Source organism: Telopea speciosissima, chromosome 8 (genome assembly GCF_018873765.1).
Source record: "Telopea speciosissima isolate NSW1024214 ecotype Mountain lineage chromosome 8, Tspe_v1, whole genome shotgun sequence".
NCBI classification, from domain to species: Eukaryota; Viridiplantae; Streptophyta; class Magnoliopsida; order Proteales; family Proteaceae; genus Telopea; species Telopea speciosissima.
Window position 1 is genome coordinate 16,754,015 of NC_057923.1, and position 24,072 is coordinate 16,778,086.

At 41.2% G+C, this 24,072-nt stretch overlaps 1 protein-coding gene across 1 annotated transcript in view; it reads left to right on the plus strand.

The window, feature by feature from the left end:
• LOC122672086 (formin-like protein 20) overlaps window positions 1–24,072 on the plus strand; it is a 72,426-nt gene that overhangs the window by 9,369 nt on the left and 38,985 nt on the right. The window contains exons 6-9 of the mRNA XM_043869588.1: window positions 55–2,441; window positions 2,542–3,348; window positions 3,648–3,780; window positions 4,369–4,440. Coding sequence (XP_043725523.1) covers window positions 55–2,441; window positions 2,542–3,348; window positions 3,648–3,780; window positions 4,369–4,440 — 3,399 coding nt within the window. The remainder of the gene's footprint in view (window positions 1–54; window positions 2,442–2,541; window positions 3,349–3,647; window positions 3,781–4,368; window positions 4,441–24,072) is intronic.

The window sequence follows — 24,072 nt, forward strand, 5'->3', positions numbered from 1 at the left end:
ATTTTATTTTTCTGATGTTATATGAGGTTTATTGACACTTGTATCTGGACCCAGGTATTATTTTCAGACTCAGATTCTGTTGGGTCTAATATCTCCTCAGAAGTGGCAACTGAAGATGGAGATGAGACTGAAGGGGCTTCAACAGAGGAGTTTTATGAGGCGGAGGAGATCTTCAGCAATGTAGATATGCAGAGTGGAAAAGGGGATCCTGATGTGCAAGAACTTTCAGAAAGCATGTTCTATGATGTAAGTTCTAAACCAGAAAGGAAGGAAGATATTGATCTCCAAACGGTTAAAGAGAGTGCAATGGATGAAAGGAATCAGAAACAGGACAGAAAGCAGGACTCTGATTTACAGACAAAAGAAAACAGCACTTTTGATGATGGAAATAGAAAATTGGTGACAAATGTTGATGAAAGCAGAAACTTAGAAACCATATCACTGCTCACTGATGTGCACCATGATTTGGAAAAAAAAGCAGTGACTTCTAGTATGAGTTCCAAACAGGGAAGGAATGAGGGTATTGATATCGTTGAAGTTAATGAAATGGGTGAAGGGAATCAGAAACAGGTCATACAGGAGGATTCTGATTTACATACAACTCAAGAGAGAACTTTTGATGATGGAAATCACAAGTTGGAAATAAATGCATATACACACAGAAGATTAGAAATGGAATCACCACTTACCAATGTGTGCCATGAATTGGAAAGCAAGGTGGTGACTTCTAACGTGCACCAGGAACTGGTTGAGATGGGCAGTAAACTGAATGCAGAGAATATTGTTACTCAGAAGAAAGATTTGATGGTTCTGCAACAAAAGTTGAATACAGATTTTTGTAGTCCAAAACCCGAGAAATTGATCCCACCCACATCTAAGAAGCAGCTAATTTCCAATGCAAAATTATCTTCCGATCCAGTTGTAGCTAAACAAAATATTAAACAGCAAGAAAATGAAGGAGTTTCTACCAAACCAACAAAACCAGAGACTGTTGTATCTCAATGGATGCTAACAGACCAAGGTCATTGGACTAATTTTATGAATGTGCCATCTTGTCCTCCATCGACATATAACAGTGCACCACCTACTTTTTCCATTACTGCTATTTCAAATGATTGTGGTACAAGTGAGTCTCCAAAGTCTCTTCCATCTGTTGTTGCTGGTCCTGAAGATGTAATTCCATCCGACCATCTACCTGAACCAACTGTAGAAGAACATAAAATTGTTTGTATAGCACCTTCAAAATCTACGGAGGATACATCAACTCCCAGTTCATCATCACCATCACCACCTCCTTTATGGGCAGGTACTTCGGTCCCATTCCTACCAGTTCCTTCCTTTAACACTTCATTGCCTTCTTTTTCCCTAGGATCACCTCCCCATCCCCCTATACTTGAAAGAACAACACTACCTCCTCCTTCTCGTCCCCCTCCCTCTCCCGCTCCTCCTCCGCCTCCATTTACAAGCATTTGGGCGACTCTTCAAGGTCCAACACTGGCTCCTCCTCCTCCCATGAAAAATGTAGTTGGATCAATTGTCCCTCCTCCCCCTCCACCGTCACGTTTTGGTGGAATGGTCTCCCTTAGGGAAACTTTTGATGGGTTTGTTACCCCTGCTCCACCTCCTCCATCCCCTTGGCAGGCTGGAGCTTCTTCAAATAGCTCTTCTGCAGTGCCAACACCTCTACCCCCTCCAACACATGTAGCTCCACTTCCTCCACCACCACCACCTCCTAGGTGGGGAGCTTTGCCTCCACCTCCACCTCTTCTTCCTCTGAAGCATAGAGCTCCACCTCCTCCACCACCACCACCACCACCTCCTAAGGGGGGAGCTTTGTCTCCACCTCCACCTCCTCCTCCTCCAACGCATAGAGCTCCACCTCCTCCACCACCACCACCTCCTAAGGGGGGAGCTTTGTCTCCACCTCCTCCGACATATAGAGCTCCACCTCCTCCACCACCACCACTACCTCTTAAGGTTCTACCTCCTCCTCCGACGCATAGAGCTCCACCTCCTCCACCACCACCACCACCACCACCACCACCTCCTAAGGTTCTATCTTCTCCTCCGACGGATAGAGCTCCACCTCCTCCTCCACCACCACCACCTCCTAAGTTGGCAGCTTTGTCTCCACCTCCACCTCCTTCGACGCTTAGAGCTCCATCTCTTCCTCTACCAGCTCTTCCTCCAACGCATAGAGCTCTACCTCCTCCACCACCACCACCTCCTAAGATAGGAGCTTTGTCTCCACCTCCACCTCCACCTCCACTTCCTCTGACACATAGAGCTTCACCTCCTCTACCACCACCACCACCACCACCACCTCCTAAGGTTCTACCTCCTCCTCCGACGCATAGAGCTCCACCTCCTCCACCACCACCACCTCCTAAAGGGGGAGCTTTGTCTCCATCTCCACCTCCTCCACCACCACCACCTCCAAGGCAAGGGTGGAGCTTTGTCTCCACCTCCTCCACCTCCTCCTCCTCCTCCAACACATAGAGCTCCACCTCTTCCTCCACCACCTCCTCCTTCGATGCATAGAGCTCCACCTCCACCACTACCTCCTATGGGGGGAGCTTTACCTCCACCTCCACCTCCACCTCCTCCACCATCACCTTCTAGGTGGGGAGCTTTGCCCCCACCTCCACCTCCACCTCCTCCTACACGTGGAGATCCACCTCCTACAAGTGGAGCTCCGCCCCCACCACCACTTCCTCCCTTTCGTGGTGGTCCACCTCTGCCACCACCTCCTCCCTTACGTGTGGCTCCACCTCCACCACCTCCTCCATTACACGGAACTCCACCTCCTAGTGGAGCTCCGCCCCCCCCACCACCTACTCCCTTTCGTGGTGGTCCACCTCCGCCACCACCTCCTCCCTTACGTGGGGCTTCACCTCCACCACCTCCTCCTCCATTAAAGGGACCTCCACCTCCTGGTGGAGCTCCACCGCCACCACCTGCCCCTATGCGTGGTCCACCGCCGCCTCCACCTCCAATGCGAGGAGGTGCTCCACCACCACCACCCCCTCCTACAGGTGGAGCTCCACCTCCACCGCCACCTCCTGGAACTACTCGTGCACCTGGTGCTCCTCCTCCTCCTAGACCTCCAGGTGGTGCACCACCTCCACCTCCGCCATTTGGAAATAAAGGTGGAGCTCCACCTCCTCCAGCTGATGCAAGAAGTTTAGCATCAGGAAGGGGACGCGGTCTTGTACGTCCTGGAGGTGCAAATCAGTCTGCTGCTTCACCTCGAAGGTCTTCATTAAAGCCACTACACTGGGTGAAGGTAACACGGGCAGTGCAAGGAAGCTTGTGGGCAGAATTACAGAAATATGGAGAACCACCAACGTATTGCTACTTTCTTTATTAATATCTTTCTGATTTTGTGTGGTGTTTGTTGGGGATTTTGATTCTTTGCTATGATCATTTTCCCTTTGATCCTCCTGCACAAATTTTCTCTGTTTCTGGGAATCTTACATTCTGAAATGTGTCAAGGCTTGTATGGGTTGGAATGCCGTTTTGTTTTCAGTCCCACCATATCTTCTTTAAAATTATTGTTTTGAGTTATGTTTTATGGTTATTTGATTGCAGTTACATATCTCATTTTCATTTCACACCATTGATGGTGTTCACTTCTTATATGCTAGTGCACCAGAATTTGACGTTTCAGAGCTTGAGCGTCTCTTCTCTGCTGCTGTTCCGAAGCTGGTTGATAGTTCAGGAGGTAAATCTGGAGGACAGCGGAAGCCAGCTGGGTCAAAAGCTGACAAAGTGCAACTAGTAAGTTATGAAAATAAATCATTTTCATTTGTAGTTTCAGTGCTCTAAACAATCATGTTTTCATCAGGCACTAAAGTTACTTTTTCTCTGGGTTCCTAGTAGTAACTTAATGTGTTTCTTTTGATTCATATTTTTGTTGTTCTCAACATCCTTTTTTCAGTTACACTTATTCTATGCCTTGTTTTGTCACCCAACATTCTGCTTCTCACAAAATTGCTGTTCTATAGAATTTTCCTTTGATTTTTAGTCACAAAACACATAATACTCCAGAAGTATCTCTGCACTACACCATTTTTTTTTATTTATGATTAATCTTCCTCTTTGCTTTTTACAAAAAATTCTTGGCATCAGAATCTGCTTCCACATTATGTTTTTAGATTGTTGAGACTCAAAATTGCTCTAGAATATTTTTATGTTTGTTGGCATGTACTGTATGGGTTGATTGATTATGGTCTATGTTTTGTTAGCACACTGTAATCACTCGAAAATTCATCAAATACGTTGCATTATTTTATTTATGTTATTTTTTTTTCCTCAATTTATACTTTCTAATAATTCAATATTGTGTATTCATACTGTTTTTTGTAGATTGATTTAAGGCGGGCCTATAATGTTGAAATTATGCTCACAAAAGTTAAGATGCCACTTCCCGATATGATGGTAAGCTAGCTTTAGCATTCAAGCTCATTTATGCACTGGTGGTTTCTGTTTGATGTGATAAAAAAAATAGAGGAACCATGAAGACCATCAGAAATGCTTGAGGAACCATAGGAAAAACATGAGAAGTGCTTTTCTATTATCTCCTTTAAGAAGTTATATTTACAGTTTCGGAATCAATACTTATAAGTTATGATCTTACATCAGCCAATGCCTAAGTTTCAAAAGCTACATTAATTTTATATCTAGTTTAATACTAAAACTTACATGTATTAAAGATCTTACATCAGCCAATGCCTAAGTTTCAAAAGCTACATTAATTTTATATCTAGTTTAATACTAAAACTTTCATATATTTTGAATAGATTACAGTTTTATATTACGTCTAGTGTAATACTAAAGCTTAAATATATTTCAAAATAGATTACAGTTTTGTTATGTTACAATACAAGTGTCTATAATGAAATTATTTTTTATTTTTTTTGAAATTAATAGTACATTCTTTTCCTTAAATAGAACCTTGAATACCATTCTTAATACTACTGAAGCAAATTGTTTCTAGTTCCAAATAAAGTATGTAGTTTTACATGATGGGAATTTAAATTACCATTGATCTACTTTGAGGAGTAGGGCCCTTTTCTTTTTTTTTTTTTAATCTTTTTTACTTTTATTTTGGTTAATTAGGGATTGGAAGGTGAACAGCAGCCATGAGTTGGTTTTTAACATTTATTAGATTATCTTCTGGGCCCCAGAGATATCAATTTATGATGTACTTTCATTTTATCGACTAGTTGAAAATTCGGACCTATTTGGTAGTGCACAGGGATCATTCAGAATTTTTTTTGGTGTTATATTATGTTATATCCAGAATCCCAGATTGCAGATACTTATACCTACAAGAGAATATAGAAAATTTTGAATTAATCCATGTTATTAGGATTGAGGGTCCTTGGGTAAACTTAGCAGCTGTAGGTGCTCTTTGGAATTTTTACTTAAAAACTATTGAATAATTAAACTTGCTATTGCTTCATTTAAGTTTTTGCGATTGAAAGATTAAAGTGCCTCACATAGAATTTAAAATCCTGCAGTATGCTTTGAATCGTTAGGGTAAAGCTATTGTTTCATAAAGAATTTGGCCAAACGGCATAAAGGGATTGCAGGTATGGCTCAATTGAAGAGGGCTGTCATAAGAGATGGAATTCTCTTTGGGGTTGAAGGCTAAGGACGGTTTCTCTTTGTTGAAATCTCGAGTATTAGGGGCAGAATTGTCCACTGCCCTTATTACTGGTTTTATTCACTGTTTTGTGTTAGAGTTTAAGTATGGGGGGTAGTTCTGTACTTGTTGGAATATGTAATCCAGAATACCGTGGGGGTATTTGGTCCTTTTCGGCTTGCTTAGTTGTTAAGTTATTACGGTTCGATTGCTGCTCTTATTGAGTCAGCTAGTTAGGGGTATTTTTGTCTATTTATGTCCCTTTATAATATTTCCCTCTATTATAAATAGAGGGCTTACCTATCAATGAAACCAAATAATTTTATTCTCTTATTCTCTCTTTCTAACTCTCAGTTCTGCTGACATGGTATCAGAGCAGGCAGGGGTCACGGTATTGAGTCTCCTTGGGAGTGGACAGGTGTTAAAAAATTATTTATCCACCCGTATCCCACTTTGGATAGTCCACTGTGTTAGAGCACTTGTATGATATACATATTGTTTCCTCCCTTTCCTATAAGGTCGGCCTTTTAGAGGAAGCGGTTCCAACATGGTATCAGAGCCTCCTAATTTGATCTAGGGTTATAGAACACCCTTCTCACCATCGTTTCTCTTCTCCCACCCTTTTTTTTTCTCTCTCTCTCTCTCTCTCTCTCTCTCGGCTTCTCCTTCTTCTTCTTCTTTGGTTCTCATCCTTGTAAGAGGGCAGCATTAATGAGGTGATCCAATGATTTAGTTGCTGCCCTCCAACCGACTTATCCTTTTTTTCATAACCTAATTTCTGCTCGATAGCTGCTGGAACCATCTCGATATTGCAGTTTTCCAGAATTTTTTGAAGATCAGATCCCTATCACTATTGAAGGCTGATTTTCCATTGTTGGAGCTTCCTTTGCAACCATTCCCAGCCTTTATCTACCTTCTCCAGCCTTCTGAAGACCCCTAACCCCAATCGATCTCTCTTTTCAGGGTTTTACAAAACTGACACATCGATTTTTGGGTTAGGGTTGCTTGCTGCTGCTGTAATTTTTTGGAGGAATTTCTACCATCGAGAGAGACACTTGACTTCATCAATTAATGGTTTGAAGAAGTTCTTTTTTTCTGCGGTAGCTGCCCCTCTTCACCTGCGTTTTTTGGAGTCTCTATTCCCTTGAAGGTCAAGTCTCTTTTTTGCACTGGAGATTGGTTGTTCTTATTGGAGATTCATTCCAGCAGCCGTGGACAGCATCTATCAAAGATTTTCACTCTCTTGGATCGATTTCTCCAAATATCGAACTATTTTTTTTTCTGGTTCTTCTTTGACTGGCTGCATCGATCACTTGCTGGTTTATGGTTTCTCCCTGGTTTCGATCTGAGTTGCAACTTCTGCCAATGCTGATTTCAGAATCACCACTTCAACTCTATCGTTATTCTCTGGACTCAATATTGTGTGAATCAATAGGCCCTGGTATTACATTACAACAGCTTAAATTTCAGGTTGAACCAAGCTTGCAAGAGAGAGAACTCTTAACTGAATCATGTTGGGTTTTCGTTGGATTTGCTGGTTCTGTTGAGTCATATGGAAGAAGATAGCATCCTTCTCTACGATTCCTTTTATTTTATTTTAACCTAATTTTCCCATATTACCCCCATCTTATGTCACTATACTCTTCATATCACATTACTTTAGCCTATTTTCCAAGTATCACGTTACTTGTTAATCTTGGTTTTGCCTTATTTTATTCCAATAATGCCCCTCCATTAAAGCCCATCCACTTTTGTTTTTCCTACATTACCCCTCCCCTTGCTTCATTATTCCACTTTATCCTTATTTTATTTCAATTACCAGTTTGCCCTTTGGCTTAGATTGTGTTTAAAAGTGGACTTCAACCAAATTACAGCCATGCCATCTTTTTTCCAACTCCGTCTCCTTTCAATATTTCTAATTCCCTTCAAATCCCAAACCTTTGGTATTTACCCATGACACCTTTGGAAATTTCTGGTTAATTATAATTTGTCATTCCTTCCTTTTTAATTACCCATATTTGGAAAATTCTGGAAAATTAAAATTTTCCATTATCCATTACATCATCTCCGTCATTTGTCCACGTGTACTACTACACGTGAGGGGGAGACTCTGTACAATTCCATTGCAGAACTTGCAGAAACATTTGTGCAAAAGATTGAAGATCAGCTTTTTCCACCATTGCCATTGGGTATCTTTTGTTATTGGGTTGAATTTTCCGTGAGGAGTATTAAAGATATTTGGTTGTTGCCTATTTGAGGATTTACAGTTAGGTTGATTCAGTTATTTCCGCTGCTTGATTCAGTTTATTCCGCTGCTTGCTGCCCTAGTCTTTCACTTCAAGATTTTATGTCACTATGACAATCTGAGATTCATCATTGGATAGGTATTAAAGATCGTTGAAAGCTGCCTTTTTTGGAAGATATTCCAGTCCCAGTGTGCTAATAATGTCTGTCGTGGTTTTGAAGATCAATTATTTTAAGTTCTTGAAGGTTTATTTGGGAGCTTTATTCATCTATCAAGCTGGACTCTATTGCAACTCTATTTCTTCCCATTTGTTCAAGTTGGGCATTAGTGCCTTATCTGCACCAACTTGAGGGGGAGTGTTAGAATGTTGGAGTTTTTTATTTTTTTATTAGTTCAAGCTGGAGTTTCTTTTGATATATGTATAATCCAGCTTGAGGGGGAGTGTTGGAATATGTAATCCAAAATACCGTGGGGGTATTCTGGTCCTTTTGGGCTTGCTTAGTTGTTAAGTTATTAGGATTAGATTGCTGTTCTTATTGAGTCAGCTAGTTACGGGTATTTTTGTCTATTTATGTCCCTGCATAATATTTCCCTCTATTATAAATAAAGGGGCTTGCCTATCAATGAAACCAAGCAATTCTATTCTCTCATTCTCTTTTTCTAACTCTCGGTTTTGCTAACAGTACTTTTCATACTTTTTTAGTTTCTAATATACTTGGGGAGGCAGCCATGATAGAGAATAATCTCTGTTTACCGCAGGCTGCCTCCTCTCTTGGGATCACAGCTCCCTTTCTCCTCTTTTCTCTTTTCTCTTGTTTTCTTCTCTTCTCTTTTCTTGAAGTCTGGCTACCGGATATTGTTTCTCTAATATGGTATCAGAGCTACTGTAATCAGACAAGGTTTTTTTTTTTTTCTTTTCTCTCTGCTGTTCTTCTTCTCAGTTTCCCCTCCAATGGTGTGCAGACACCTATTGCTGCCTCTATCTTGAAGTGAGAACTTCTCATATTATTCATGAAGTGCTATTTACCTATCTACTACAGTACCAATGCCTGGTGATTGAAGATTTTTTTTTCTACAAAACCCTGAGATCAATTTTCATTAAAACCCTGACAGTAAAATCGATTTTTTGGTTTGTTGGCTGATTGATGACTACTGTGTCATGCTGCGTGGATCAACTTCTTGGTCTTGTTTTTGCTGCCTACTACACTTGCTGAAGATTGAGGAGCCTCTCCTTCAAGTTCATCGCTTTTTGGTGATTCTCTCAAAACCCTGACCAATCGATATTGGAGGTTGGTGCTATTTTTTCTGGGTTTTGTGTTTGGATGACTGGTTGATCTCTCTGCTGGAATTTTTTTTTGGATTCATTGCTTGCTATTATGGCTGCTTCTACTGGTTTTGTTGGCTCTTCATCTATTAGGGTTTCTTCTCCATCCTATATGGTATCGGTTTTTGCTGCGGCTGTTGATTGGGTTTTTTTTTGGTGATCTTTTTGGACTTTTCTCTTACTATGGCTGAGGTCAAATCTACCACCGATTCAGTTAATGTTCAAATTACTTCAATTAGGTTGAAGGGCAGTTCTAATTATTTACTCTAGGCTCAAGCTGTCCGAGTTTATATTATTGCCAAAGATAAGCTACGTTACATAACTGCTGATCCTCCTGCTTCTGATTCCAAGGATTACAATGAGTGGGTCAAGGATAATGCTATTTTGCAGATTTGGTTATGGAATACTATGGAGCCAGATCTGGCTGCCAACATCATGTTTCACACCACAGCCAAGGGTGTGTGGGATGATCTCAAGGAGATGTACTCCCAGGAGAAGAATATGACCCGTATATATAACCTATATGAGAAGATGTTTTCATTTCGACAATCGGACAAGTCTCTACTGGAATACTACAATGTTTTTAAGGGTATGATTGAAGAGCTGAATGTATTTCAGCCTATTACTACTGATATTGAGAAACTCAAGTCTCAAAGGAATGAGTTCTATGTATCTCTCTTCCTTGTTGGTCTGAATCCTACTTTGAAGGCTGTAAAGGGCCACTTGTTAGCTGGAGAGACTGTTCCCACTCTTAATGACATTTTCTTCAGGCTGCAGAGCATGGGTCCTCCTGCAAAATCAGAATCCTTATCTAAGGATAATTCTGCATTAATGCTGGCCGTGGTTGTGGTTGTGGTCGTGGTCGTTCTTATGGTGGAGGCTGTGATTCAGGAGGGCGTAGTAATGCTGGGCAGCAAGGTGATCGTCCTCCTAGACAGTGCTCTTATTGTGGCAAGCCCAATCATACCATTGAGACTTGTTGGGCATGGCAAACCTGAATGGGCTAAACAGCTGGCCAATCATGCCTACTTTGAAGATGGTTCTGATACAATACCTCCCAGTGACTCTAAGTCTGGTCCACCTACTAGTTAGAAATTTGGTATTTATTGATTCAACCAATGGAATAAGGAATAGCAGCTGGGAAGAGAGAAGAAGAAGAAGAAGAAGAAGGGAAGAAGAGAGAAGAGAAAGAGTTGAGAGAGAAATCATAGGGAGAGAGAAAGGAGAGAGAAAACAATTCCTCTCCCTTATATTGTTTCATTAAACACTTCATGGAAATATTACATATGCCTCCCTAGGGAGGTAAAAGATAAAAAAGTAAAACAGATAACATTACAGTAAAAAAGAGACTAAAGTATCCCTATCTCTAACACTTCCCCTCAAGCTGGAGAATAAATGTCATGCATTCCCAACTTGTATAATAGAGTACCAAACTGAAGAGAAGTAAGCACTTTGGTAAAGATGTCCGCCAATTGATCACCAGTCTTCACAAAAAGGAGTGCAAATGCAGCCAGAGTCTATCTTCTCCTTGATGAAGTGTCGGTCCACTTGGATGTGATTTGTTCTGTCATGTTGCACAAGATTGTGGGCTATACTTATGACAACCTTGTTATCACTATAAAGCCTCATAGGTGCTTCAGTATCGAACCCCAATTCTTGGACTAACCTCTTCAGCCATAGGAGTTCATAAACTCCATGAGCCATAGCCCTAAACTCAGCCTTTGTACTAGATTTGGCCACCCCAGGTTGCTTCTTGCTCCACCAGGTGACTAAATTACCACCCACAAATATACAATAGCTTGATGTAGATCGTTTGTCTGAAACTGAACCTGCTTAATCAACATCAGTGTAGCCTTCTATCCTCAAATGGTTGTGCTTGGTATAGAGAAGACCTTTTCTTAGAGAAGACTTCAAGTATTTGATGATGCAATATACAACATCCAAGTGCCCACTCTTGGGGGCATGCATAAATTGGCTCACCACTCCAATTGCATAAGTAATGTCTGGCGGAGTCAAAGAGAGATAGATTAGTTTTCCAACCAATCTCTGATACTTTTCTGCATCTATAAGAGGAGGTCCACAGTCTTCTCCTAATTTGTGATTTTGATCAATAGGAGAGTTTGTTGGTTTGCAACCCAACATTCCTGTTTCCTTCAACACGTCCAACACAAACTTTCTTTGGTAAATATTCATTCCTCTATTTGATCTTGACACTTCAATTCCCAAGAAGTACTTTAACAGTCTAAGATCATTAATCTCAAACTGTTGGGCCAAGTATGACTTCAATCTGCTATCTCAGCTTGATCATTTCCAGTCACCACAATGTCATCAACATAAACAGTTAGTGTTGTGACAGTGCCATTACCTTGCTAGATAAACAAGGTGTGATCAGCCTGACTCTGGGAATACCCATTCCTTAGGTTGGCCTGTCTAAATCACTCAATCCAAGACTTGGGAGACTGCTTGAGACCATAAAGTGCTTTTTTTAGGAGGCAAACTTTCCCTTCAGCAGAGGGAAACTTAAAACTAGGTGGAGGTTGCATATATACTTCCTCTTCTAGGTCACCATGGAGGAAGGCATTTTTCACATCCAGCTGATACAAGGGCTAGTTCCTATTAGCTGCCATTGGTAGGAGGACTCTGATCGAGTTGTGTTTGGCCACAGGAGCAAACGTCTCCTGATAATCAATCCCATGTACCTGACTGTACCCTTTGGCAACCAACCTTTCCTTGTACCTCTCAACTACACCATCAGACCGATACTTGATTGTGTAGACCCACTTGCATCAAACTGAAACTCTCCCCTTGGGAAGATCTACCAATGTCCAAGTACCATTCTTTTCAAGAGCCATCATTTCCTTGGACATGGCTTGCTTGTACATTGGGTCAGACATAGCCTTAATGACATTCTTGGGAATGGAACCAGAAGTGAAGGCAACAGTAAAGGCAAGACCTGTAGGAGAGAGAGCATTATCGGAAACAAACTGGGCTATAGGATTAGTACAAACTCTCTTTCCTTTTTTAACAACAATAGGAAGGGAAGGGTTGTCACTTGACTAAGGATGGTGGACCTCAGGATGTGGATCCAAAGAGGATTCTTGGCAGGTCTTCTTTCCCTTTCCCTTCAAGCATTCACCTCTTTTGTACACAACTACCTCTTTTTCATTGCTAGCATCAACACCTGAGTGAGTATCAATGCCAACAACAGTATCAATGTCAACAACATCCACTTCTTTGTGTTTCCCAATGTCAAGCATAAAAGGAGAAATAGGTAGGGGAGAAAGAAAGGGAATATCATCAGTAGCCTTTTCACTCCCACAATTCTCTCCCTGAACAGGATGCTGATGAGGAGTAAAGAAGGGTACGGATTCAAGGAATTTGACATTTTTGGGGATGAGACGCTGACGGGAGGAAGGATGATAACACTTGTAGCCTTTGAAATTAGAAGAATACCTAAGAAAGAGGCATTTGAGAGCCTTGGGGTGAAGTTTAGTCTGAGAAGATTTGTTAACATGAACATAACAAACACATCCAAAGACTTTGGGAGGAAGAGAGCACGCAAAATATTGAGGAGACAGGGTTTCTAGGGAGGATTTTGAACCAAGAAGTTTTGTAGGCATATGGTTGATGAGAAAGGAAGCAGTAAGAAGGGCATTAGACCAAAAAGTCTTAGGAACATGAATGCCAAATAGAAGACTCCGAGTGACCTCCAATAAATGACGATTTTTCCTCTTAGCTACCCCCTTTTGTTGGGGTGTGTCAACACGTGCGAGCTGATGGATAATGCCATTGTCAGTAAAGTAGGTTTGGAGGCCACCAAATATGTACTCCCCCCCTTTATCAGAACAAAAAATTTTGATTCGAGAGTCAAATTGAGTCAAAATCATTTGATAAAAATTCTTAAAGGCATCATAGACATCACTCTTATGCTTCATCAGAATAATCTAAGTAGTGCAGGAATAGTCATCAACAAATGAAACAAAGTAGCGATAGCCAAGTAAAGAAGTAGTAGGAGAGGGTCCCCAAACATCAGTATGGACAAAATGAAAGGGAACAGTGGATTGATTGCCATTGTAAGGATAAGAAGAACAACAATGTTTAGCAAAAAGACATGGTTTATACTGAAATACATGGGGTGCAGGTATGGAAGAAACAAATGTGGTAATTTTTGTCTCATAACACTAAAGGAAGGGTGGCCCAAATGTTGATGCTACAACATCACAAAATCAGCGGTACTATTGTCACCACATCCACATGTGTAAGACTGAGCAGTAGGTAGGGGGATGCTCATGGGTCAAGAAGGTAGAGTCCCTTTTCCTCACGTCCTCTGCCAATAACCCTGTTTGTCACCAAATCCTGAAAAACATAATGAGAGGGAAAAAAAGTAACACAACAATTCAAGGATTTGGTTAGGTGGCTCACAGATAAGAGGTTAGTATTAAACTGAGGAACATGAAGAACAGAGTCAAGGGAGATAGAAGAAGTGACACAAACACTACCTTTACCAGAGATAGAAGAAAGGGATCCATCAACAACTCTAACCTTTTCCTTACCAAAACAGATAGAGTAGGAGTCATAACACTGAGATAGGCCTGTCATATGGTCAGTGGCTCTAGAATTAATGACCATGTAGAAGGGCCAGATGCAGAGGCCTATAAAGTGGAAGCTGAAGAATCTAGCACTGCAGGTGTAGAGTTAGACCTGTCTAGATATGACAAAACCTTACGAAATGCTGCAATATCATCCTGAGTGAGGGATCTGGTATCTGTCTGTAGTCCATATGTAGATTCCATAGGTGCAACCTTTGGCTCCCCCTCTCCTACTGCCTTGCATACTAGGGGGACGGCCATAAAGTATCCAACATCTCTCTCTCTCTCTCGTGTGTCCAGATTTCCCACAGTGGTTACATCTGAACCTATTTATGTCATTTCCTTGGGGTGGAACCTGCCCTCGTCTTCCAATAGCTGACATAATATTTGAATACACGTAAAATGGGGGTGATACCCAAATCCAATGGGGAGTACACACTCTACCCAAACAGATGCAGTTCCTCTCAGGTAAGACTTCTACAAACAACCTTTGTCGATGCACTGATCTTGACAAGCTGAAGAAGCACACTTATAAGATGGGAGTAATACCCAAAGTCTAATGGGGAGGATATTGTCAACCCAAAGAAGTATTTCAAACACTGGTGAACATAGTCCAGCAACCAAAGAAGGTAAAGTAGAGCCTCATCACACAACCACTAGAGGAGCTCAAACAACACCAAGCAGTCCCACTTCAAAAAAATAATATCCAAATGGGAGGAACTTCACTCAAACAAACCCTCCGAAGGGTAACAAACTAACAACATATCAATACAACTCAAACAGCCAAATGAGGCATCCCACAACCATTTCAACAACACAACAATCAACTGGGGAGTATACTCGACCCAAAAAAAAAGGGCAGCAAGTAGACAAATCACTTTCTTGAAGAAAAAACAAGTCAAATGCATTTCTGGTAACATAGCTTCATTCCAAAGTACCTAAGAAAAACCATATAATATAGTCCTTCAACTAACAGCAGCCAATCAACACTTCCTGAAGCTTTCAGCCAAAACCGAGACAAAAAAAATGAACCAGTCGATACCTGCCCAGCTGAGGGAGAAGGAGCAGTGCTTCCAATGTACATAGCTTTAGAAAATGGGTCCTTAGGGGCTAGAAAGAACACTCCTGGGAGATTCTAACAGCCCTAGCCACAGCTCAAACAAAGGCTTGATGATGGAGAATCGAAACCAAGGAGGACAGGCTGGCGGTAACTTTGTCTGAGGCTGTTATGGTTTCAATCGACTTCTCCAGCCTTCAAACTTCCTCCACTTAGCTTTGTATGAGAGAATAGAACTTCACGAAAGCTTCTATGTGAAGTATTTTACATAGTACAACCCCTAGTGGAACCCTCTACCTTTTTATGGTTCCAAGAGAGGTGAAGAGAAAGAAGGGTAAGCTTGATCGACTCTCAAAACCGCTCTGATACCAAGTTAGAAATTAGGTATGTATTGATTCAACCAAAGGAACAAGGAATAGCAACTAGGAAGGGAGAAGAATAACAAAAAGAGGGAAGAAGAGAGAAAGAAGAGAAAGAGTTGAGAGAGAAATCGTAGGGCGAGAGAAAACAATTCCTCTCCCCTATATTGTTTCATTAAACACTTCATGGAAATTACATATGCCTCCCTAGGGAGGTAAAAGGTAAAAAAGTAAAAAAGATAGAATTACAATTTAACATAACATTCCAGTAAACAGGAGACTAAAGTACCCTTATCTCTAACACTATTAGTAATGGTTCTACCTCCAACCTTCGTGATGAGGTTCAACAATTGATGCGCCATTTACATAGTATTGAGACATCCACCTCCACATCCACTGGGGCATCTTCTTCCTCTGCTACTTTGGCCCATGCAGGTACACCGTCTTTTCTCACTACTACTTCTACACCCTAGATCATTGATTTAGGTGCCTGTACTCATATGATTGGTAACTCTTCTTGCTTTAGTTCTCTTTCCCCTAATTCCTACACTTCTCCTGTTATTCTTGCTGATGGTACCCCTACACCAGTCACTGGTCATGGCATAGTTTCCATTGACCCTTCTCTCAATTCTCCTCTGTGTTGCGTGTTCCTAAATTTCCTATTAGCCTCTTGTCTGTTAGCCAACTAACTAAGTCTCTCAACTATTCAGTAACCTTTTTTTGCCTTTATATTGTGTTTTTCAGGATCTTCACAAGAGGAAGACGATTGATGGAGGGCGTGAAAAAGATGGATTGTACTACCTCTCTAGTACTACCCCTACTACTTCCACTGCTACTACAACTGTTGATAAGGTGTTTGCCTTTCAGTGACATTGTTGGTTAGGTCATTTGTCGTTATCTAGGTCAAAACTTTTGTTTCAGCAGTTTAAGTCATTGGTTAGATTAGAGTGCGAGGGTTGTGAGTTGGGAAAACACCATCGGGCTTCATTTCCCTCTCGCACCATTTCATGTAGTCCTAGTTTATTTTCCTTAGTTCATTCTGATGTTTGGGGTCCTTGTAGGGTCAGTAATAGGCATGGTTTTCATTACTGTCACTTTTGTGGTCGATTATTCTCGTCTTACATGGTTATATCTTTTGAAGGATCGTTCAGAGTTTTTATCTGTATTAAAACAATTTATCACTGAAATAAAGACTCAGTTTGGCTTACTTGTTCAAATTTTTCGTTCTGATAATACTTTGGAGTATGTTCAAACTGAAATTTCTAATTTTTACACCTCTAGTAGCATGATTCGCCAGACTAGTTGTTCTTATACTCCACAACAGAATGGAGTAGCGGAACGTAAAAAATTGACATTTACTAGAGGTGGCTTGTGCCATTATGATTCATATGCATGTTCTAAAGTCTTTTTGGTGTGATGCTATTTTAACTGCTTGCTATTTGATTAACCGTATGCCATCCTCTCTCCTTTCTGACAAGTCCCCGTTCTCTATTTTATTTCCAACCTTACCGATTTTTCATTTGCCTCCCCGGGTTTTTCTGTGTGTGTGCTTTGTTCACAACTTACATTCCAATGGTGATAAGTTTTCGCTGAAGTCCACTAAGTGTGTTTTTCTGGGGTATTCTTGTACTCAGAAAGGTTATCGTTGCTATGACCTTACTACCCATAAATAGTTTGTTAGTGTTGATGTGACTTTCTTTGAAAGCACATCCTACTTTTCCAATCCATCCTCTTTCTCTGAGGACCCATGGGCTGAGTCTGACCCTCTTCTTCTACCATACGTGGTTCCTATCTCTGGTAGGCAGCAGCCCCCTTCTCAAGTTTATACCCGACAGCGAAGGAAGACACTGGGGCAACCTATTCTACCTCCTTTACCTCCTGCTTCAATGGCACCCTCTGGTGCAGATTCTAGTCCTCCCGTGCTTGATGATTTGCCCATTGCTCTTCGTAAAGGTATATACAGTCATGTACTAAAAAAATCCATGGTTGTGTATCCCATTGATCGGTTTGTTTCCTTATCTCATCTTCCATCGTCTATTAATGTTGTTGCTCTATCTTTGTCTACTAATCCTATCCCTAGAACTCACACTGAAGCTCTTACTATCCCTGGATGGAAAGGTGCCATGCATGTTGAGATGGATGCCCTTTTGGCTCGTAACACCTGGAGGTTGGTGGATTTACCCTTGGTAAGGACCTGGTAAGGTGTCGTTGGGTTGATACTGTCAAGTACCATTATAATGGGTCGGTTGAACGGCTAAAAGCCCGTCTAGTTGCTAAAGGATACACCCAGACTTATGGTGTTGATTACTTTGAGATGTTCTCCCATGTTGTTAGTTTGAATTCTGTGCTTGTTCTTATATCTTTGGTTGTTAACTATGATTGGCCTTTATTTCAGCTTGATATTAAGAATGCTTTTCTCTATGGTGATGACTTGAGGAGGTTTATATGGAGCAACCTCCAGTGTATGTTGCTCAGGGGGAGAATAGTGGTCATGTATGCAGGTTGCAGAAAGCTATTTACGGACTTAAACAATCTCCTCGCTCTTGGTTCGAGTAGTTTAGTGCTACTGTGACTGCATGTGGGTTCTCTAAGTTCTATTATGATCATTCAGTCTTTGTTTGCAGGCGTGTTAACAATTTGGTTGTCCTGGTGGTATATGTTGATGATATCATTGTAATAGGCGATGATGAGGTTGGCGTGGCAGAAGTCAAGCCATATTTACAACAATATTTTCAGACTAAGGATTTTCGTCCAACTTCATTATTTTCTGGGTATTGAGGTGATCAGAAGCAAAAAGGGGATCAATTTATCCCAAAGGAAGTACATGTTAGATCTACTATCAGACACTGGTATGCTTGCTTCAAAACTAGTGGATGTTCCTACAGACCCTCATCAGAAATTTGGTATTAATGATGTGAACTTCTCAAGGACGTGCACTCTTATAGGAGCTTGATTGGGAAGTTGATTTATCTGACCGTCACAGGACCGGACATATACTTTGTTGTTGAGGCACTCAGTCAATTTATACAGTCTCCTTAGAAGGCACATTGGGATGCTATTGTTCGTATTCTTCGTTACTTGAAAGGTGTTCCGGATAAAGGACTTGTTTATCATCCTAATAGGCATATGGAGTTGGTGGCGTACTCTGTTGCTGATTGGGTTGATTCGGCTAGTGATCATCGTTCTACTATAGGATATTGTACTTTTATAGGGGATAACCTGGTTACATGGTGTAGTAAGAAACAAACTACCATTGGCAGGTCTAGTGCAGAAACAGAGTATAGAGCAATGGCGCATACTATTAATGAATTAATGTGGGTTCACTCCTTACTTCTTGAGATGGGCTTTCCTGTGCCAACTCCGATGAAGATTACTGTGACAACCAAGCAGCCAGACATATTTCTAGTAATCCTGTCTTCCATGAGAGGACTAAATATATTGAAGTGGATTGTCACTTTGTTCGAGATGCTGTCTTGAAGAAGCTGGTCGAAACTCCTTTTGTATCTTCGTCAGATCAACTGGCGGACATGTTTACCAAGTCTTTGTTTGCTCCTTCTTTTCGTGTGTCTTGTAACAAGCTGCATGGATGATATATGCTCCAGCTTGAGGGGGAATGTTGAAATCTCGAGTATTAGGGGCAGAATTGTCCACTGCCCTTATTACTGGTTTTATTCTCTTTTTTAAAGAACTTCCTTAGCCTTTCTGCAGGGTCAAAGAGAACTACTATATATTGTTTGGGCATACATAGCGCTTAGATCGAAGGTAAAGAGAAAGGTGACGGTGTTGCATTTACGGAAGCGAGAGTATGTGTTCCCATTCAACTAGGTAGGTTTGAATCATAAAATAGGAAATTGCTGGTTTTTCTGGCAAGGAAAGGGAGAATCATTTACCTGACGTATCTGTCTTGTCTGCCCAACCAACGCCCCACCACCCAATAAGCAGCAAGCAATAGAAGAACATGAGCATAAAAGAAATATGATATAACCCTTTTTTTCTCCGGCTTAGACATCGTTCCAACCTTCGTCTATCGCATCTGAATAAACAATTTCTACTGCATTTGAGGAAGCTAGCAATATCCATATAAGTCATCGACCGTTTCAGAGATTCCCATGTTGATTGGTAAAGCGGCTTTCATGCAAGCAACCCTTTGTATGTGCCAACCAATCAAAGAACATTGATGTTCACAAGAACGGACCAGAAAATTCAGCATTTAAAAAAATTAGCTTTTAAAAACATGGACATTGTTACACCCCGGCCTGGTTAATAAGGGCATGGTGTGACTGGTTACCGACCGACACTCAATCAATCTCCAGGATCACAAGTACAGTACTCCCATTCATAATCCATCACAATACAGAAATCAAACGTAGTGGAAGAGAAACAGATAGTATTAAGGATAATGTTGGAATATGGGTATATCGTGTGACATGGGTCGATCCATAATATAAGATCGACCCATGGGGTGTTACTTCTATTTTAGTTATTTCCCATTCCTAGTTCCATTCTAACTCTATTTAATTAGTTGGAGTTTGAGTTATAGAGTTAGAGTCCTATTTGTAATAGGTTCCAGCTTTACTATTATAAATACATATCGTGGAGGGCTATCATAGCAAGCCATTCACTTGTTTCTACAGATAACAATAATAAGGAGAATTCTAAATGATAAACATGTTATATTGATCGAATTTGTGATTACACTATACATCATACCAAAAGTAATTACGAGTATAAAGTACTACCAAAGCTATTACATGCTTATCTATAGCAAAAGTAGTATATAAACACAAAGAGATAAAGACTATCCCATCAGGCCACATCATAGGAATGCGCACTGGTTGTACACATATGAAGCATCATGCACTTCAAACCCTTGCACCCTATAGTCACCATCGGTGTTGAAGTCCAATGCTGTAACAGCTCCAGATACTGGTTCCTCACAACTAGCCATACCATCTGAAAAGGGGGATATCCATGGGGATGAGCTTCACTGGGCCCAGCAAGGGAAAACATGCAAGCAGATGCAAATAGTCCATGATGCATGTCTTAAAGCTAAGCATACAACTAGCAACAAATCTAGCTCTCATGAGGTTTAAGTGCTACAGTAGTACGTATGATATTCTAGTCCCGGAAACACAAACCATACATCGGTCACCCGAGAATACCACTCTACTACGGTGAAGACCTGCTAGTTCTGGAATGTATACATCAGATCCCAGCGGACCCTCAATGTTAACTTTACTGTTTGTTCCCATTATGGTAGTACTCTTCAGATCTGGGACAGTGAATGACATTCTGGAATTACCCTTCAGACCTACCACGGGCTATCCAACACCTCACCCCTGTTGGCAAGGGTCGTAGCATTGGGTTTATGATAGCCTAACCATATGCATTTCTAACATGGATGACATATGAAGCAGTAGATAGTATAGTAAGCAGTTCTAGCATCATTTGTCAAACACATTAATGTAGATCACAGTATAAGTATGCAAATGCAATATGAAATGACAATCTATAACATGCATTCATCTAATGCAAAAGAAAAGCTACAAAACTACATGATTAATACTTCTATAATGACGTATGTCAATGGCAGCCAGCATAAACAGAAAATTAAAGAAAGAAAACACTCTCAAAATAAGGTCAAAATCTCTTACCTTGAGTTGGATGTTAACCCAATCAAGTAGATGATCCAACTCCCGATTAACGTCACCAAAAGAAAACTTACAGTCCTAAACAAGCAATAGGTAGCATGTATTAGACACTAGGTAAGCCTAGGATAAAGCCTAAACTAACTAGGACCAAAGCTGAGACAGTAGGGATGAACCGGATTCAGACTAGCCCTGATCCGGTTGGCCGTAGGGGTCACAGGCTTGAATCCGGTGGGTGTTGCAGAGCCTGGATTTGAGACCCCAATTCATGGATCTTGACATGCACAGTCATCAGATCATAAATCAGGTTAAAGGAGGGCAGAATTTACAGCGGGTTACAATGGCTCAAATGCATGATGAAATTGGGGATTTCACAAACAATTGCCTAGATTCCTAAGCTTGGCTGAGATGAGCCAAGAACTCATCAAGAACAGAGAAGGAGGAGAATTATGTCAGATTCAAGGAGGTTGGGGCCTACCTCAAAGAGATTAACCAGGAGAGGGTAGTAGGCTAGTAGCAAGCCAGCAGACCGGTTGATCTCCAGACCTTGTCTCTCCACAAGCGAATTCCTCCAAGTTTCTACCTCTAACTTCACTTTGTCTTTCTATTCTCTTCTTTCTCCTTAGAGTAGAATTCGTTTTCAGCCTTGGTTACAAAATGAATCCTAAGCTAAGTATGGTGTATATATATAAAGGCAACTTAAGGGCTGTTTGGTTTGGTGCCCTACAGAATTAGTTTTGGGAATGTGTTTCTCTAAGCTAATTAAATGGCATTTAACTCCCTAAAAGCCTATAGTTAAGTGACGGGTTTGATGTATCATGACATGATTGAGGACCCGAGCATGTTGGCACACGGGCAGCTCGGTCAACGCGTGGTTGTGGGTCCCCCAAGTGGAAAATTACATTTCAGCCCCCCATGTTTCACAAATAAGACAATTAGTTTTACATATAGCATTACTAACGGGTTATTACCTATGATCCGGCCTAAAAGATTGACAGGTTCTGCATGTGTTCAATCTAGCATGTTTGACATATAAAGCTTATGAATTGGGACTTGACAGGTTCTTTAGATTCGATGATGGTTAACTGTGTTGGCTCCCCGGAATCCTCCATAGGTGCGTCAATGGATTGGTCCGAATCCACAACCGATGTAGCCCACAACATCGAGGTATACATGGTTACTGAACCGAAACCTGAAATCGTAAAATTTCAGTTAGACCTAGTTTAGGGGCGGGTTTCATAGATAAATCAATGCTTTTATATCTTGCGATTTGTTCTTCAGTTTGAGTCCCGGTTGGAGTTTCAGTTGACTTAGTTTACCTGAAGCACCCGTAGAAGAAGCAAAGGTAGCATCAGTAGTTTCACCACCACCATGAAGCATGTACAAATGCCAACAAAGGAGCAAAGGTAGCCACTAGAGAGGCTGCATATTAGAATACATATCCATATCCATTCTCTGTTTTGTATTAGAGTTGAAGTACAGGGTAGTTCTGTACTTTTCATACTTTTTTAGTTTCTAATATATTTGGGGGAGGCAGCCATGATAGAGAATAATCTCTCTTTACCACAGGCTGCCTCCTCCCTTGGGATTGCAGCTCCCTTTCTCTGTTCTTTTTTCTCTTGTCTTCTCTTGTCTTGAAGTCTGGTTACAGGATTCTGGTTCTCTAACACTCTTCACAGTGGGGCTGTAAAATGCCTGAAAAGCTGGCTGGAAAATCAAGTTATTACTGCTGTTTTCATTGGGTCTTTAGAGTTAGGACTAGGGTTTGAGGAAACAGAGGTGCTTGCAGGTTTCAATGGACTTCAATGTAAAACAGCTGAGAATTTGGTAATGCTACAGAAGAACAGTTAATAGAAGAAACAGAGAGGAGAAAATTAAGCAATCACAGTAAGTTGCTAGAGCACAAGTATGGTCTTTTGTGAATGATGTCTTACTTTTTTTTTTTTGGGTGAATAGAATAATTCATTACCAAAGAGAAAAGAAAAAACAACAGCCCCAGAAAAAGGGGGAGAAAAAAGAATCAAAAACACAAAAGGCCAAAGCCTCAAACAGAGGAGGCAGAGGCTCGAAGAGAGATAGAAGAGATACCCAGGAAGCAACAATAATCCTGTTCCTTGGGGTGTCGTTACAAATAGAGCAGCCAAAGAGAGCTTGGCTTTAATTTCAAAAGAAATGGAATCACAAATCTGGGCCAAAGTCCTGGAGTTGGAAGTCCATTTCCTGATATTACGCTCCATCCAAATATGATTGATAACCGCATAAGAAGCCAACTTGCCAATCGAGTCGCAAAGAGTAGAACCGGCAAAAGTCATATCAACCTAGATCCATTCTCTGTTGAAAGAGAGAATTCTCCTACTTCTAGGCCAACATTTTGCAAGGATGCTTTTCCAGATGGAAGCAGAGAGAGGGCAAACAAAAAAGAGATGGTCAATATCTTCCACAATATTCCAACATAGACCACACAAAGGGAAGACAACGATCTGGCAATGACGGAGAAAGGAGTGCATTGGAAGGCAGTTAGAGAGAGCTCTCCAGGCGGTGAAGCAGTACCTAGGGATGTGATGCTTGAACCAAAGAATGTTCCTCCAAGGAGCTAAGGGGCCTCTAGAACGGATAAAATCCCATGCAGCTTTAGATTTAAAGGAACCAGAATTGCTTGGAGACCAGATAACGAAGTCTTCACTCCCAAAGGATCTTCTAGCAATAGAGGGCAAGACACTCCAAATATTGGTGAGCGCAGGAATGAGAGAGGTTGGAGGAGACCAACCAGCAGTATCTAAGATATTAGCCACCAAAGCTTGCATAGGAAGACCAGAGCTGTAAATAGTTCTAGAGGTAACAAGATGAGCAAGGATTCCCATAGGGTGCCAATTATCCAGCCATAAAAGAGTAGACGACCCATCACCAATATAAGAACAAATAGCCTAATGACACAAGGGCGAGTAGCAAGGATTTTGCACCAAACCCAAGAGGCATTAGATGGGATAGGGACTGACCAAATAGAATCCGAGCGAAGCAACCCCGAGTAAATCCAATCAACCCAGATACTTCTCTTTTTGGAGGCAATCTTCCTGGTCAGTTTAATAATTCTAGCCAAGTTCATCTCTTTGATTCTCCTAATACCCAAGCATCCTTCTTTCAGAGGAAGACAAACTGAAGCCCAGCTGATTGGGCAAAGAAATTTGGAGGAGTCAGAGGCT